The sequence below is a fragment of the Mus caroli genome, unplaced genomic scaffold, assembly GCF_978045245.1.
Source record: "Mus caroli unplaced genomic scaffold, Mus_caroli_1 scaffold_4, whole genome shotgun sequence".
Taxonomy (NCBI): domain Eukaryota; kingdom Metazoa; phylum Chordata; class Mammalia; order Rodentia; family Muridae; genus Mus; species Mus caroli.
The window spans coordinates 32,288,599-32,307,435 of record NW_028227259.1 but is presented as its reverse complement, the minus strand read 5'-3'; the positions used below and the strand labels follow the sequence as shown (position 1 = coordinate 32,307,435).

The window sequence follows — 18,837 nt, the reverse complement described above, 5'->3', positions numbered from 1 at the left end:
GAGCTATACAGAAAAACTCTGTCTCAAAAAAAAACCAAAAACAGAACAAAAAAGGCACAATTTTGGCTAGCCCATCTGCTAGCATGATTTTTATTTCACTTATGGTTTGTTTTTATCTACTTACTCATGAGAGTAGGGTCTGGAATTCCTCACAGACCAAGCTGGCTTTGAACTCAGACTTTCTCCTTACTTTGATAGATTTAAAGGTTTTTACTGATGCCTTTTTAAATGTAACTTATATTTGTATTTTGCCTGCTTATTATCAAGAGTTACAGACAACTGTGAGCTGCCATGTGGGTGCCGGGAATTGAACCTGAAAGAGTCAGTCAGTGTTCTTGACTGCTGAGCCGGCTCTCCTGCTCCTTTGATGCCTGTTTTTTAGTTTGGAGGGGTTTTGGGGAGGGAGAGGGTGATCGCTTTGGATTTTGTTTTTCGTTTTCTGTTTTTTGAGATGTGTGCCGCTGGCTACCCTGGAACTCACTCTGTACTCCTGAGTGCTGGGATCAAGGGCACGTAACACACCCAACCACCTTACACTCACTTTTTTTTAAAAAAAATATATAAATTTATGTGAGTACACTGTCATTCTCTTCAGACACACCAGAAGAGAGCTTCGGATCCCATTACAGATGGTTGTGAGCCACCATGTGGTTGCTGGGAATTGAACTCAGGACCTCTGGAAGAGCAGTTAGTGTCATCTCACAAGTCCCATATTCACCTATTTTTTTTCTTTTTTTCTTTTTTTAAAAAGTGGGTTTGTTTTGATGCTGGTGACCCAAACCAGAGCCTAAGGCAAGTCAAGCACTGGTCCACACCCTGGGTTATGAGAGGTCATGTTTCTTTTCCACTTGGGGAACGTAACACACCAGAAAACATATGCTTTGAAACAACTAATGAAATGAAATGTTAAAACAAACCCACGATCTGCCAGTGTCCTGAGCCAAGACACTGAGGTCACCCGGAAGCTGAGACAGAAAGACTTTCAACTGTCACAGAGTGTGGTAGGGCTTCAGATCTCACGGAGTCCAGCAGTCCCATGAATGTGGGTACTGACTTCACATAAGCTCCTCCCCAAGTACACAAGGAGAAAGAAGTCTATTTCACTAGGTCATTAATGCCATCAACCTGGTATTTCATCTGTATCACCTGCTGGCTCACAAGATGAAGTCAGTCACACCACTGGTGTCAAAACAAGTGCCAAGGCACTGGGACACAGGGCTCTTGTTCTTAGCCTTAGTGCTGTATAGTTTCAAACAAACTCTGCACTGTCAGTCTCAAATGAACACAACAGAATGGGGACATCTGTGAGAGGACACACTTGAGCAGCCAGCAAGTGGGAAACCAAGTGGGGCGTGTATAAAACCAGCCTGGCATGAAGGAGGGTGTGACCGCAGGGTCATCTTAGGAAACCGACATTAGTAGAGAAGAGTTAGGAAATGCACAAGTAGGCAAAAGTCACATTTCACCTGGAGACCTAGAAACCAGGGAATCCCTAAAGCACTGATTTCAACAGGACAGTAATTTTATTTCTAACTCAGGCTAGGCAAGCACCCTACCACTGAGTCACATCCTCAGTCTTAAAAAAGGCTATGTCCTCTGAGGTCAGAGGACACCTAGAGTGACTATGAAATTAACTGGTGAGCTGGGTGACACTTATAATCCCAGCATTTAGGATGCTAAGACAAGAGCTGAGTTCCAGAGTAGAGACCCTGCCTCTGTAGTTGAGCTTCTGGGTGCTGTGTCACAAACATCCTGAAGTCAGTGAGTCACAGTGGACAAACAGCCAAATGACTTCCAGCAGCCAAGTGTAGTTGGTATGCCCTAAAGTGTCAGTTCCATGTGATGGCACACAAATCACATTGCTCATACCCATCAAAAGTCCCACTGGGTAAAGGTGCCCATAGTCAATCATTTCTCAGACCGGTAGGGCTGGCACTTAATGGGCATCTTAAAAACACCAACTGTTCCCGTAACCAGGGCCAAATGCTGTTAGTTACAAGACGGTACTGCATAGCAACTCCCTGCACCCCACAGCTGCGGCCACTCCTGTAGCACCTTCTAGAGGACCAGAGCCACATCTTATGGGGAACAAGCTAAAGGCAGCATCAGACTTCACTTCCCTCTGTCACATGCGTACCAGTAAAAAGACAAACAGGACTGAAAGGTGCTGGACAAAAACCAGATGCCACTTAGTAAATTCTTTTGGAGCTGGGGAAATGGCTCAGCAGTTAAAAATGTGCTCCTAGAAACCAAACCAGAGCCGGGCAGCGGAGGCGCACACCTTTAATCCCAGCTCTCAGGAGGTAAGCGCAGGTTCATGTGTTAAAGTTGGGGTTCTAGAGTTCCAAGACAGCCTTGAAACCTCAAAAATAAATTGGAGAGTACTTTTTGAGTCTTACTGCATTGATAGTTCATCAAGGAATGGAAACAAAATAGAATTCTGCACTTCTGTCTCTGTATCTGTCTGTGATCACTGGCTTATCTGCAGCATTTTCCCCTTTCAGCCCCAGAAACCTTGTAAACCAAGTGGTACTAACACTAATGATGAGAAAATAGCAGGACACAGACACAGCTGAAATCTTGTAAAGGCCAGGCAGATGCCAGCTTGAGTCATTTCCTGTCCTCCTAGACCACTCTAAACACTGGAAAGCTAGAGGCGGTAAATCTGCAGGTTGGCCACCCCCAAGAGCGTGGTATGTCTCTCTTCCTGCCACTGTGATGAAATACTCTGACAGACAGTAGGGTAGAAGAGCAGCACAGGATGTTGACCATCAGTGTCCCAGCCACAGAACGGTGCCAGCCACAGGTGCAGGTTCTCACCTCAAATAATCAAAAGAATCCTCTACATACACACCCAGACTCATCTCCCAGTTCATTCTAGGTTCTGGGTATCAGGACTAGTCATTATCATAAAAAGTCCCAGAGAAAAATGGATAAATTTCAGGATCTATTTCCTCAAAACTGGTAGAAAGACCTTTTTTTGTATTGTTTTGGTTTTTTGTTTTATTTAGACAAAGTTTCTCAATTTAAAAAAAAAAGTTTCTCTGGGGCTGGTGAGATGGCTCAGCGGGTAAGAGCACCTGACTGCTCTTCCGAAGGTCCGAGGTTCAAATCCCAGCAACCACATGGTGGTTCACAACCATCTGTAATGAGATCTGGGGCCCTCTTCTGGAGTGTCTGAAGACAGCTGCAGTGTACTTATATATAATAAAAATAAATAAATCTTTAAAAAAAAAAAAAAGTTTCTCAAAAGCCCGGGCTGTCCTGGAACTAACTCCGTAGACCAGGCTGGTCTCAGTCAGAGATCTGCCTTCCTCTGTCTCCAAAATCAGGATTAAAGGTATGTCTCACCTCCACCTGGCTGAAAGGAGACTTTTTGTATATTAATCTTTCTAAAAGCAGCCTCTCACAGAATATGATGCTGTCAGTAGGCTGGAGAGCCGGCCCTCTAGCATTTCATATTCTCCCAGATGACCGGAGTTTGGTTCCCAGCACCGCAGCCACCTCATCACCACCTATAACTCCAGCTTTAAGGAATCAGACACGCTCTTGAATTTACATGAGTGCATGAACTATTATGTGCATACTGAGAGAAATATATAATCCAAACCAAATCCTGGGGCTGAAAAGATCAGCAGTTACAGTACTTGCCCTTCTAGAGGACCCAGATATCTATTCCCAGGATCGACAAGGCAATTTACAACTATCTGTAACTCCTCTTCTAGTTTCCAAAGTCACTAGACATTCATAGTACAGACATATACAGGCAAAACACCCATACAGATTTATTTTAATCCCACTGTCACCTTAACAGTGTACAGCTACATGAATGATGTGAACTCTATCTTTTTAAATCAAGAACAGGCTAGAGAGACGGCTCAGCAGTCAAAAGCACTGGCCGTTCTTCCAGGGAAATTCTCAGCATTCATATGGTCCTGAGGTCTCTAACTCCAATTCCAGGGGATCTAATGCCCTCTTCTGGCCTCCTCATGTACTGCATAGTCATGGTGCACAAGCATACACGCTGACATCACTCACACATACAATTAAAAATCAACAATGACAAGCCAAGGTTACATACAGTAGTAGGCACTGAGTTTTACCCCAGCACTGAACAATTTTAAAAATAAATAACTGACAACTTGCTAAGCCAGGCCCCTGAGAAAATATCACAAGCACTCTACCCTAACCCAGGTCTTAAAGGGGCGAAGTGGAATAGCCAGAACACTCTTAATCGCAGGGCTCAGGAGGCTCATCTAGGAGTTCTGGGCCAGCCTGGTCTATACAGCAAGTTTCCATCCATCCCTGTCTCAAAAGAAAGGGTGTGAATACATTTGGTATTTCTGAAGACACTGCACAGCTCCACAGAAGACCCGGGTTCAAATCTCAGCACTCACACAGCAGCACAACAGGCATACATGCAAAACACAAACATAAATGCAAGGAAAACACCCATAAAGCCAAATAGTGAACTTTAAAAGGTAAGTCAGCCTAAAAATGCTTAGTGTGAGCTGACCTTCCAGGAAACAAAACAAAACAAAAAAACCACTGAGGCACACAGAAACAAACCCTAAAAACCAGTTATGTAAGTAAAAATTGGGGGAAGGGTATAGGGAACTTTCGGGATAGCATTTAAAATGTAAATAAAGAATTAAAAAAAAAAAAAAAAGGAAAGATTGGCTTAGCAAGAACAGGTCCAACCCCCAGAATTCCTCCACACTGTCCTGAATAGAAAAAGGTTGCATCTAGCAGTTAATAATGCTGGCAACAAGTTTATGAAAGGAGCAGCCAGATGGCTCTGAGGGAAGACTTACATCCCACATCACAAGTCGGACCCCTACGTTCCTTCCATGTGGTTAAAGTCACAGGACTCCTGAATGTCAGTTACTTCTCCACAATTATGCTGCAGCATGTACACACCACGTTAAAATTGTTGATATGCACTTTAATGCTATGTACGGCTCCCAAGACGTACCTGCCCCAGAGACGAGGCAAAGAGACCCAAGTGACACTATGTGACCTTGCCCCAACCCAAGTTATTTCTGACTGAATAAAGATGCTTACAGCTGGGCCAAATTGAGACAGGTGGAAATTGGTGTTCCTGGCCTTAGGGTCAGAGGAGACCATGAGGAGAAAGAAAAGGTGGAGGAAAAATCAGACATAGGTTAAGAGTCAAAAAAGCATGGCCACGAGGGCTGGCCAAGTAGTTAAGAGCAACCCAGGTAAAATAACTCAGGGGTTACCGTTAGAAAAGTAGACTTTAATAGCATAGAGGGTAGATATCTGCCCAGCTCTTGTGCTGATTAAGGCTTATTGTACATAATAAAAGTTGTGACTTTTTAATCCAGGAACTGAATGATCAAACATGGGATAGAAGCCCCAGTCTGAGATTAAATATTTTCTACAACACTCTCAAGCATTATGAATAATGTTAACTAGGATGGTGACAGAGCACATCCTTAATAGTAACACTTGGGAGAATCCTCAAATCCCACAGAATGGAAAAGAAAATTGATTTTTTTAAATTTTTATGTATGTACAGTGCAGGTGAAGAAACAGGCACAAACACAAATATAGAGTAATTCTTTTAAGTCTTTGAGAAAGGTATTTCAACACTCCCCAGGACTTCTTCCCCAACCCACAGAGGTTCTCATACAGTGTCCTGCTGAGGCTGAGGTTACCTGTCCTACAGACTAGTTCTAGATCAGCCACGGCTACACAAAGAAACCCTGGCTCAAAACAAACCAACCAACCAGCCAACCAACCAACCAACCAACCAAGAGGCTATGAGTGATGGTGTACACTTTTAATTCTAGTACTCAGGAGTGAGATAGGTATGTCTGAGTTCCAAGACAGTCTAGTCTACACACACTGTGAGGTGCTATCTCAAAAGCAAAACACAACAAAGAAAAAAGCTGACACTCTGCTTGCAGAACATCCCAGCACTTGGGGGGAAAGGACAGAAGAACAAGACCCTCTCTCTATCACCACCACCTCCCAGAAAATAATTCTGGAAGAGATATTTGTCTTTTTCTTTTTTTTGGTTTTTCGAGACAGTGTTTCTCTGTGAGGCCCTGGTTGTCCTGGAACTCACTCTGTAGACCAGGCTGGCCTCAAACTCAGAAATCCACCTGCCTCTGCCTCCCAAGTGCTGGGGTTAAAGGCGTGTGCCACCACCACCCAGCTGGAAGAGTTATTTCTTAAGAGGTCACCTGCATTGTGATGGACAAAACTAGAGTTGCTGCCCAGAGGCTCCCCGTCCCACTGTCCTGCAACTGTGAGCACCTGGACACACCCCATACTTTAGAGGTCCAGGCACACAGGCTGAGGACTTTGGTGTCTGGTTAGATTGATTACGCCCTGCCACAGGGCAAGCCACCTAAGAGTATTGAGATTCAGTATATAATATACTAATTTACATATAATTACATATCAGTAATATAAGCCATTCAGTCCCAGAATCAACCCTACAACTTTTGTTATTTAAAAAAAAAAAAGGAGAATAATCCTTCATTCAAACCAAGTTGGAAGACACAGAAGAAAATGAGTGAGGCAAAGAGAATCCACAAAACACAGATACCTCCTATGCGGTGGCTCTGCACACAGCAGCTAGCTACTGAGGATGACATGACGCTGTGCAGAAACTGAGCACAGCATCAAAATTCTTCTAAAACCAATGTAGCAAAGGTTAGCAAGTCACTGCTGAATAACACTATCACTACCCAGCAATCCGAGCCCTCCCAAAAGTGGCTTGTCCCCTGGGCATTCAGCTGAGAACAAGTGTGTCTGCACAGCCAGCAAAGAAAGAATGAGCAAGACAACTGCTCAAGTGTAAAAGTCAAACACTTGTCCGTGTGCCCTCCTTCTCCATCACCAACCATCTTTGGGCCAGCGTGTGTTGTGTGACATGCTTCAAGCTCCAACATCCTATGTGCAAAGAAGGCAAAACTGGGGCCAAGTACTTGCTGTCTCACTCCTTTCCATTCACATATCATTAGGCAACACCAGAGCGCTTCTGTATCATCCTGTTATCGACCGGACACAAGACGGCTGCAGACCCCACTCATGAAAGAATGCACCAAACACATTCGCATTTTTTAAGCAGATGACAAAAATCCAAATTACCAGCTTTTTTTAAACCTAAGCTTAACATTACATATTTAAACAATAGTCAAACTGCCAGCATCCATGCACAACTAGAAAACATCCTTAGTGTACACTGAACCAGAAAGCCTTTATCAAAACTTGCAAAATAAAGCAAAGGGCACTCAGACTTTGCAGTGTTCCTGAGTACCCACAACCATCTCTCTCCTAACGTGTTCAAGTGCTCTCTTTAGACCACTCATTCACTTTGAGATAAAGCTTTCTATTCCTTATTCCAGGAGTGTCGGGATCCTTATATCAGAATCTACACACTACTCACTTCTTAAATGGTGGAGCAGGGGTTTAAATGCAAATTTAGTGTAATCTCACTTAACTGACCTTTTAGTTAAAATTGTCATAATCACTGATTGTTTTTGCAGACTGAAGTAAGTTTGTTTACTGGCTCTTTAATCATACCTTGATGTCCCATGCACAATGCCCTGCTCTGAAGTGATCTTCTGTAAACTGTATCCCTAAAAAAATCTTCAAAATACTTTGCAGTGAAAACATTTGAACCCAGTTCCTTTCCTCACACAAATGTTAAACTAAATCCTGTAATAATGAGGCTTGGTGGAGCACTTGAGGTGAAGGCAGAAAGATCTCAAGTTCAAGACTAGACTGAGCACTTAAAAGATTATTTCAAAATACAGATAAGGAGTAAGCTACCTGTCTAGCATGTATCAAGCCCTGGATTCAATCCCCAGCAGTGCTCCCTGATTCACGACAGATATCACAAAAGTACTGCTCATTATTTATACAGGTCACCATATAATCTCCACTCCCACACCCACCCTTACAAACCACACCAAGTTGTTGCTCATAGTTTACAGGTCTTCATTCATATGCCCTCTGTATACACTGAAGACCGGTCTATGTTGTAACTTCCACTCAGAATTCACCCTCGACAGAAGGAAGCACTAATGAGGTGACACAGAAGCTCAGGCACAAAATCACACAGACACAAGAAGGCTGCAGACCCCACTCATGAAAGAATGCACCAAACACATTCGCATTTATTTTTTTTTAAGCAAATGACAAAAACCCAAATTACCAGCTTTTTTAAACCTAAGCTTAACATTACATATTTAAACAATAGTCAAACTGACGAGGTTGCCAGCATCCATGCACAACTAGAAAACATCCTTAGTGTACACTGAACCAGAAATGTATTACCATTGATGCAGTAATAGCTTTCATCACTAAATACTGAAAATAAAATTGAAGTATTTCCGTAGAAGATTTATCTGGCAATGTTAACTTCACAGCAGGCTGACACTACTCACTCACAATTCACCACAATGGGAAGCAGATCCATGCTGGTGTTACAGACAATCTCATCCTAGCACTACTCAAGTCACAGGGCTCACCTCAGATTACGATTTGTTTAAAGCAAAGTGCATACAGAGATTACAACAATTTTAAAGACAAAAGAAATAGAAAGGTCCTATTTTGTGGTCCCAACAACAAACTCAAAAATCTGATAGTTGGAGGCTCCAATGAGCTTTTTTATAAATACTTTAGTTTAGGTACAGTTATACAGAAAGTCGAGTTCGTTTCAAATCTTCAAAAAAAAGTTCCTGTTATTCCTCAAATGGTGCTTGTTATGGTTTAACATTTCTGTTAAATGCGTGCGTTGAATTACTTGTTATCCAAGCGTAGCAGGTGCTCCTTACCATTTATCGTCAAGGACTTTAACTGCCCATCTTCTTCAACTTCTACTCTTTCTTGACCATTCTCCACAATTCTGTAAGAAATGACCCATTTAGAAACCTCTGTTCAATCAGAATGTTTAGCAAGAGTTTTACTAACAAACTTATGGCCCTGAGCTCAGTCCTTAGAAGTATAAAATATATATATATTTGTGATTTACATAACAGAACCATGAAAACTAAGCTCAAGAGTTCTTCCTAAAATTCCAATCCTGCCAAAAGTAAATGTGGACTCAAATACTATCAAATACAGGAGATGTTATTAACCACAAAGAGTAAGACTGGGGCTGGAGTATGGCAAGTGGTCGCAGCCCAACTCTGCCATTAGGGTTTTCCTGCTCAGACAGCCACTTTCATTTTTCGACACTGACAATGCCAGGGACTCTCATGACAAATGACCACACAGTGATATGCATCAAAGGAAAAATTAAGCAAATATTCAAAGCAAAAAGCTTTAAAGCTTTAGCTGATTTAGAAATTAAGCACACTAGCCAGTGGTGCATGCCTTTAATCCCAGCACTTGGGAGGCAGAGGCAGGGGGATTTCTGAGTTCGACGCCAGCCTGGTCTACAGAGTGAGTTCCAGGACAGTCAGGGCTACACAGAAAAACCCTGTCTCGAAAATAAATAAATAAATAAATAAATAAATAAATAAATAAATAGGGGCTGGAGCGATGGCTAAGCGGTGAGGAGCACTGACTGCTTTTCCAGAGGTCCTGAGTTCAAATGCCAGCAACCACGTGGTGGCTCCCAACCATCCATAGTAAGATCTGATGCCCTCTTCTGGTGTGTCTGAAGACAGCTACATATAATAAATAAATCTTTTTTTAAAAAATAAAAGAAAAACAGAGATCGAGAGAGATACCTCTTTGTAGTGATTTTTTTGCCATTAACTATCTTAGTTGAAGTTGATATTGATTTGAAGTTGCCCATTCCACTGCCGCCAAATGACGTTGAAGAAAATGAAGTGAGACCCCCATGACCTAGTGACCCGAATGGAGTAAAGCCTATAAAGAAACAGAAAAGTACAGTTAAAAGCTACATAGTTTAAGATTCACACAAAAATTACCTTATTCCAAATTTGTAAGCCTCAAAGGGAGCTAAGTGAGCTGAAAAAGTGGGTGAAGTACTTAACTAGTTCAAGCCTAAATGATGTTCTACCCACACAGTAGACAAGCATGCACAAATACCTGTTATTTTTAATTTTTTCTCCCAAAAGCTGCCCCAGAGAACAACATGCCAAGGTCCTAATGTGGTACATGCCTTTAAATTAATCCAAGCATGTGGGATGAAGAGGTCTCAAGACCATCCTAATCTACAGTGAGACTTAAGGGTTGGGAGCAGAGGCAATACATGCTAGTCAACAGCTAAGACCATACCCAGGAATCACTGCTCTAGACTATCAGCTAACTTTTCCCAGGGAGTGCGTGCGTGTGTGTGTGTGTGTGTGTGTGTGTGTGTGTGTGTGTGTGTTGGAGGGGTGTGGGGGGAGACGGGGAGTGCCATTAAAGCCTGATGACCTTAGTTCCATCCCTAGAAGCCATGTTGAAGGAGAAGACCACCTCCAAACACACAATGGCATGCCTGTGCCCATACACTCAACAACAGAATTATATTAGAGATGTAAATAAAGTCCTGCTTTCTCATATACAGATTTTGAGAACCCTGAGTCTATGTCACATTTGGGCCACACCTTAATGCAGGGGCAACCACACACCCACAAATACCCACAATTAGTGGCTGTGACTTTTGACAAGATGCCTTTTACAAACCCTAACTGGGCTTAAACCTGGCATCCAGTGTGGTGGGATTGGTCTTTCACACAGAGCTGTAAGGAAGAATCTGTCTACACTACCCACCTCAAAACAGGAAACAGATTTCCAACCAAACTTACCTGCCCTGTCCCATACAAACTTCAAACTATACTAGCTAAAAGGCAGATCAAAAGTAAAAAAGGCTTTAATACCTGTATCAAAAGCAGAAAATCCACTTCCAAAAGAAGGAAATCCACTGAAGGTAGAGAAAAATGAGCCGGCACCTCGGCTTCTACTTCCTCGGGGACCCCTTCGGTTTCCAAAGAAGTCATCAAATGGGTCTTCTAGAAACAGATTTTTTTTAAATGCATTATGAAAATATTTAAGTTTTTTTTCCATAGAGAAAGAAAAATGGGGTAATGCCTTGAAACACATGGGTCTGTTAGGCACAAACACCCAACAGCTCTTAGCACTCTGGAGCACGTGCTCTACAACTTTCATTTACTGGTTCCATTCAAGTAAAGCTCAGTGCAAATGACCAGACAAGTGCCTAATGGGAACGGTGTATCTACAGATACCTCATCAAGCCTTCAGAGGGCTGTTCAACAAAGCTCAGTACACAATTAGGTTCGTTAAAAAAGACAGTTTCAGCCCAGCATTGTGTGGCACAAGCCCACAATCCCAGCACTCCTAAATGCAGGTGGATCTCTGAGTTCAAGTCCAGCATGATCTACAGAGCAAGTTCCAGGATAGCCAGGGCTACACAGAGAGAGAAGCCCTGTCTTGAAAAACAAAAAAGATGGTTTCAATCTTAGGATAGCTTTGTTGCTGTTTTCCAACTTTTCACTATTTGATGCATAGTTAGTTAGGTGTCATTTAGGGGCATGTGCATACAGGCCAGACTCATCAGATCACCCAGAAGCTGAAGTTAAAGAAAGGTACTTGTAAGATGCCTGCCTTGAGTTCTGGAAGCGGATCTTCTGCAAGGGTAGTACTAATGAGCCATCTCTCCAGCCTCCAACCTTAGAAACTTGTACAGAGAGGAGGAGCAGTTTTCAAAATCAGAGTCCAGCATGGTACCCCACACCTTTATATCCCAACTCAGACAGACAGATCTCTGAATCCGAGACAAGCCTGGTCTACAAAAGTTCCAAAACAACAGCAACAGGTGAATGTAACTGCTGGTGAGCCTGATGATTATGACCCAATAATTCCTTTCTCATATCTATTCAATTTGATGGTTCAAAACTGTCAAGATAGGGATGGAGTTGACTCAGAAGTTAAAAGTAAGTGTTGCTAATACGGAGCGACACCTACATAGAGGCTGACAACCATCTCAACTCCAGTTCCAGGGAACCCAACATCCTCTTCTGGCCTCCATGGGCAATACCTATGTGATACAGACACATAGGCAGGCAGAATCTTATATTTTTATAAGACCAATGGAATCTGAACTGACATTAATTGGCAGGCACAGGACTATACTTCTGAAGTACTTTTACTGGGACCAGTGACCATCACTTAACTGGAAACATGACGGCCCTGAAAAGACAGCGCTTTACCAATACTTCAGCAAGGAATACTCTACCTAGAACACGTTATCACACTACAATCTAAAGGCAGCAGCACGCTCAGGTTTTCATTATGGCAGCTAACAATATTTATAACTATTGCTTTTTAAACTTACCTTAGTGTTTTTATTTCCCCTAGTAAAGTAGGAAATCTGTAAAGAACCATATATCACATACTTTCAAATATAAATGCATGCAGAAAGTTGTCATAGATGCATAAATGACAAGCGAGAGGACAAAGCAAGAGCCGGCTGGCCTGCTTAAATTCAGATGAACATCCTAGTAGGCCCTGGTTCCAGAATAGGCATTTTGTCTAGGATTGATTGCCCACAAGGCTATTTCAGGGTAGACCACAGGGACCAGAGCAAAGGCCTGGAGTGCTCCAGAAAGCTTGAGATGGGCACAGAAAAGAGGCTCAAGCTGGGCAAGGTTATCTTGAACAAGGCAGCTCTGCCTAAGGGCCCTGCCTAAGTGGCCGTGGATGGCTTTTCCACGGTCTGACAGTGGCTGAGTGAAAGGAACTTAGGTATTCACCAACATGACCCACAGCTGTATGTGAGTTTTGACTAAGGAATGTCATCTTTTATGAATTTTGTTTTATTGTATTTTATTACTTTTTTCTTCCCAGAATCTTTTTTTTTTTTTTTTTTTTTTTTTTGAGACAGGATAGCACTGGCTTTCCTGGAACTCACTCTGTAGACCAGGCTGACCTCGAACTCAGAAATCTGCCTGCCTCTGCCTCCCAAGTGCTGGGATTAAAGGCATGCGCCACCACGCCCGGCAGAATCTATTTTTAAATGTATAAGAGTATATCTGTGTATGGGTTTGTACGTTTGGGTATAGTGCCCAGAAGCCAGAAAGGGGCACCGTATGTGAGCTGTCTGACCCAAATGCTGTGTTGCTGTGTTCCAGTATAGGCCACACCTTACAAACAGACTCCTGTTCTCCCATTATTTAAAAGAAAAAGACTAAGTAAAATTTCCCAGTCGCTACAAAGACTGCAAATAAAACTTGTACATGGGCTGGAGAGATGGTTCAGAGGCTGAGATAACTGACTGCTCTTCCAGAGGTCCTGAGTTCAATTCCCAGCAACCACATGGTGACTCACAACCATCTATAATGAGATCTGGTGGCCTCTTCTGACATTCAGACATATATGCAGGCAGGATACTATGTGTATAATAAATAATTTAAAAAAAAAAAAAACTTAAAAGACAAAACTTGGGCATTTCATTTACAAAGAAACTAATTAGCAGACAACAAACCAAGTATGTATGCCACAGAGGTTTCCTAGACAGCAGGTCTACAACATGGATAGTTATTCTTGTATTTATAATACCCAAACTAAAAACAAAAGAATCATTAAGTCAGCATGGTGAATAATACTTTAATCCTAGCACTTAGGAGCAGAGGAAGGGGAGCCTCTGGGTTCCGGGCCAATTGGGAATACAGAGTTGTGTTTGTTTTATTTTTCAAATTTATTTCGAATGGCTGGGCTGGAGCTTACTAAAAACCACGGGTTTCACCCCCAGCACCTGTGAACCCAGCAGCTGCAAAGGGCAGGAGGATCAATCAGAGAGCCGAGTTTGAAGCCAGCCTAGGCGCTCTGATCTTGACTGTGACTGTTAGCCCTAAGCAGTTAAAACATACTATAAGAAAATTCACAAATTAGAGACAATCCACATCATGACAAACAAATTCTCCACAGCCAATCTTAAACTAACCAAGCCTTTGTCTTTTCCAAAATCTTTAGAAGTATATCTACGTACACAATTTGGAGTGGGGGTACTAACATAGCATGCTTATGGAGGTCACAGGGCAGTTCTCTCCTTCCACCTTTTCTGTCTATGGACATACTCAAGTCATCAGGCTTGCACAGTAAATGCTTTTTTTAACCAGCTAAGCCCCATCATATGTCCTGGCCCAACCATGTCTTTATTTGCAAATGCTAAAGTTTTATTTAGTGGTCTATTTTTTTGTTGTTTTTTAAAGGATACCAATACAAAAGGAGCCACTGTAATTTGGGGACTTCAATGGAGCTCAGTGGGAGCACATCCTTAACATGTGCTAGGCTATGTGCTCCATCCCATGAATCACTAAGACACATCATTTCAGTTACAATGTTAAAATTCATTCATAATAGCAATCTGAAAGTGATGGGATCCCAAGTTTGAAGCCAGTGGAGCTATTACATAATAAGACCCATTATTTAAAAGAAAAAGACTAAGTAAAATATCAAAGAATGAAAACAGAACAAGGGCTGCTAAGATGCCTCAGGTGTATATGGCTGCTGACAAGAATGTAATCCTTGGTATTATCAAAAGTGGATAAGGAAACTGCAGAATGTCCTCTGACCTCCAACAGCCAAAACACACAGCTGCCAACACCAGACATGCACCCATACATTTTAAATATTTTAAGGAAGAAAGAACTTTGTGTGATCCTGTTTCCTGTCACTGAAGTAACCAACATGCAAAGGACTGACAAAAATATCTAAGTGGTAGAAAGAAAAAAAAGAAAAGAAAGAAAAACACAGCCGGGCGTGGTGGCGCACGCCTTTAATCCCAGCACTCGGGAGGCAGAGGCAGGCGGATTTCTGAGTTCGAGGCCAGCCTGGTCTACAAAGTGAGTTCCAGGACAGCCAGAGCTACACAGAGAAACCCTGTCTCGAAAAACCACAAAAAAAACACACTGAGTACATAGAAGGTAACAAAAAGCCTAAACGAGGTAAACATGTAACACTAATGAAATGTCCACATTTTATATTACAGAATGCTAATTTGAAAGCTTATGTTTCGAGCAGGGTGGTGGCGCACGCCTTTGATCCCAGCACTTGGGAGGCAGAGGCAGGCAGACTTCTGAGTTCGAGGCCAGCCTGGTCTACAAAGTGAGTTCCAGGATAGCCAGGGCTACACAGAGAAACCCTGTCTCGAAAAAAAACCAAAAAAAAAAAAAAAAAAAAAAAAAAGAAAGCTTATGTTTCTGTGAGCTCCCTACCAATAAAAGCCCAGGAGCAAACTATGCACTCAACACAACGCACACGGCAGGTAGAATATACTAATGACTCATGGCCCAAACACTCCTATGTTAGACATTTTCCTATGCTTCCATATCAACTCCCAAATACAAAAGCCAAAACAGAAAAGTGCAAGGGGGTGGAGGACTAAGGGTAGAGGCAGAATACACCATGGAAATTCCTAACACCTAAAAACTATGAGTGACTTTAAAACCAAATTACCAACACAACATAGGATTAAAATCTCAGCACTTGAGAACTAGGCCAACCTGGGCAATTCACTGGGATCTACCTCCCCACAAAACTGCTAAGCAGTTGCACATGTCACCTAAGCCTAGCCCTAAGGCAAAAGGACTGCTATAAATTCTCAGCTAGCCAAGACCACAGGGTAAAACCAATTCTCAAGCAAAAACAAAAGAAAAATAGGGCTGGAGAGATGGCTCAGCAGTTAAAAGCACTGACTCCTCTTCCAGAGGTTCAGAGGTTCTGAGTTCAATTCCCAGCACCCACATGGCAGCTCACAACTGTCTAACTCCAGTTCCAGGGGATCTGACACCTTCATAGACATATATCCAGGCAAAATACCAATGAACATATAACAAAATTAATTTTAAACAGAAAAAAGAAAAACAACATCCTAAGGAGACATACAGGGCAAGGACTAATTCCTCAGAGCTAAATTTAAAGTATTCCCTCATTGCATACAACTCCCATTTTTCAAATGGTTATCTTTTTACACTTCAAGAATGGAAAATGACTCCTTGGAATTAATAGAAATAAAACCACAGCCCAGCACCACACTGAGTCACAGATTGACACTCAGGATAGACAGGACTAAAGGGTGCTGTGTATGTTAAACTGTGTCACTTCCATCTTCTAAAGTGATTTTGTTTATAATTAGTCTACTTCATGAGGAACCTTGGAAACACAGTAATCACAGAACTTTACCCTAGACTAAACATGCTAGGACATCCGATGGCTCTGTTGGGGGGTGGGGGTGGGGGAGACTTTCTGCTGTTCTAAGATGACAATTCAGCACTTAGTTCCATCTCCTGTGCTAATTGCTCTTACACAGTGTGAACCTGCTACTTCCCCTTCCAAAAGATAAAGAGCAGTGCATTGTCACTGTTCCCACACCAGGAAGCTTGGGGTTCATTAAAGTACTCCTCCTATGGAAGAACACCATGGATATGCCCACCAAGGATGTGGGGCTCACCTGTGAGTTGTCCACTGTCATCAACAGAATATAAGAGTTAATAAACTAAGCCAGACGCGTGATGCGCACCCCTTTAATCTTCACACAGGAGAAAGAGGCAAAGGCAGGCTAATATGAGTTGAGGCCAGCTGGATCTACAAAGCAAGTTCCAGGCCAGGTGGGGTTACATGGAGTAACCCTGTCTCAAAAAATCAAATTTTATACAGTGTAACCAAGCAAGGTACTCCTCCTGTTCATCACTTATGTGGGGGGTGGGGAAGTGGGGAAGGAAAAAAAGGTGTTACAAAAAAACCTTAGAAAGTAAATGAAAGCCTCACTGTACTGCACAATGCAAAAAACACAAGCCTCAGAACAAATATGTCTTCAGGGGATAGCTGCTTTTCCAGAGGGCCCAGGGTTCAATTCCCAGAACCTACATACATGGCAGCTCACAACAGCTCCAGGGGATCTGAACCTTGACTTGCAGACAAAATATCAATGCACATAAAAAATTTTTTTAAATGAATATATATTAGCAATCTTGAATCAACAAGATATTTGGGGGGGGGGGACCAAAGTAGCCTCATCCTCCTCCTTCCTGGCCAGAACAAGCTTTTGAGAGCACAGTGAAGTCTCCCAATATGAGACTCTCTCTCAATATGACATCTACCATCTTTGTTTTAGAAAGAACAAGGAAGCTAATGAAAGTTGCAGGCAAGCTGTGGTCTAAATCCCATTGAATATGTAGCATTCTAACAACTGGAAACTGGCCTTTAACGTGTTTCTACATACTTTTAAATCTTATCTGCTGTTCTCTTTCAAATCCCACTGGGAAGAGAAATGGTACTTTGTCCTTAAAGCAATTAAGGACATATATGTGATCAAGCCTGAGATGCAGTCATCAATCCAATGCAAGATTAAGCCATCTGTTGTGTCAGCACCACTGATCTCTGAAATTACATTTTTCCTAACTCCCAACTCTTCTCTCTAAACATCCCCAGCTTTCAAGATTTCCTACTTCTAACTGCACTGCTAGCTTCTAAGCTGTACAGACTCGGATTTAAACCTAAGCAAGTGCTAAATATCTTACTGAGCTGGAATCTCATCTCATCTGAAAGGATCCTGGCTTACTGCCAGCTCCTGAAACAATCAAGATCAAAAGGGATTATGGACCAGGGATCATCATGGTCACAGAGATGATATGAAGGTCACTGAGGCCTCTTAGCAGCTGGGAGCTGCCTATAGCACATCTGCCTCAGGCCAGCGGGGACCCCGGCATACCTTTACCTTGGTTGCAGCACTCTGGGGAAGTTTCTGTTGTCTAAATCACTTTGTTACAGCACTCTCAGTGCTACCTGTCCTGTTCAGTCCTCATACAAAGAGCACTGACCTGGGGCATCTGGACCCCTCCCTTCCTTCGTCTTCAAGACAACTCTCGTAATCTGACCAAATACAACATGGTGGTGATAGAAGCAATTCTTTTTATTCTAGATAAGCTTTAAATAAAATAAACCTTCTTATAAAACAGAGACCCAGGCCATTCCTTTTTGTTTATTGTTGAACAAGCAGCGCCTCGGGGTCCGGCCCACTGTGCTCCTCCTCGCTCAGCAGCTCCTCATACTCCTCGCTGAGCTCCTCCGCATCCCCGAGACTGGCTTCCTCCTCGCTGGAGACGAGGTCCAGGTCCTCACTGAGAAGTCCGCCCTGGCCCCAGCTACAGCCTTCACTTGACTCATCTTCACTAAGGTCCAGCTCCTCACTGGATATCACATCCAAAACCTCACTGTGCTCGTCACTCAGGGCGTCTTCTACTGACTCCTCAAAACAGGGCTGGTCTAGTTCTTCACTAGGTTCCAAGTCCTCACTGGCCACTTCCTCGAATCCTGGAGAGTAAAATGACTGACTCACTACATTAAATTTATGGCTCAGAAGAAGTACCCTCCACACACCTACCCTCCCCCACAAGGTTTTTTCCAAGGTTCTCCATACCATAGGCCAGTGGACTACCAAGTCCTTCCCCACATTTACAAGTCTTTGTGAAGAAAGAGCATACTAAGTGGTAAAGGGAAAGGAAAGACCCTCTGCCAACAGCAATGTCAAAGGCAATGTGGTCATTCCTGAGCATAAGGACAGAGTGTAGAGCTGAACCCACACAGTTCTCTAAGAGATACTTCCTGTCATAACTAGAACCAAAAACCCTACTGCTGCCAAGTACTTGTCAGTCTTATATTATCAGGTTTACAGAACCAGGACAAAAGTAATCATGTCCTGATCAGTAAAGCACACGAAGAGATGAATCGAATATGAATTAATAATGCACACCCTGCCTTCAATCAACATTTCAACAAAGGTTCACTTATGGGTGAGATCCATATTCTGGGAAATATAAAGGTTAGCTAACCTCAACACTCCATATACACCCCCTTCACTACTAAGCTCCTTGTGGGAAC

General features: G+C 42.6%; 1 protein-coding gene across 6 annotated transcripts in view; it reads right to left on the bottom strand.

Annotated features, from left to right (window-relative positions):
• Dnajb6 (DnaJ heat shock protein family (Hsp40) member B6) overlaps nt 1-18,837 on the bottom strand; it is a 52,070-nt gene that overhangs the window by 11,830 nt on the left and 21,403 nt on the right. For 3 of the 6 annotated variants that reach the window (XM_021162034.3, XM_021162038.3, XM_085836559.1), the window contains exons 6-8: nt 10,818-10,949; nt 9,717-9,858; nt 8,817-8,887 (exon numbers count right to left, since the gene is read on the bottom strand). In XM_021162034.3, coding sequence (XP_021017693.1) covers nt 8,817-8,887; nt 9,717-9,858; nt 10,818-10,949 — 345 coding nt within the window. Of the gene's footprint in view, nt 1-8,136; nt 8,888-9,716; nt 9,859-10,817; nt 10,950-16,054; nt 18,271-18,837 lie in introns of those variants that run through there. The other 3 variants (XM_021162037.3, XM_021162040.3, XM_021162039.3) reach the window with 3 other exon arrangements.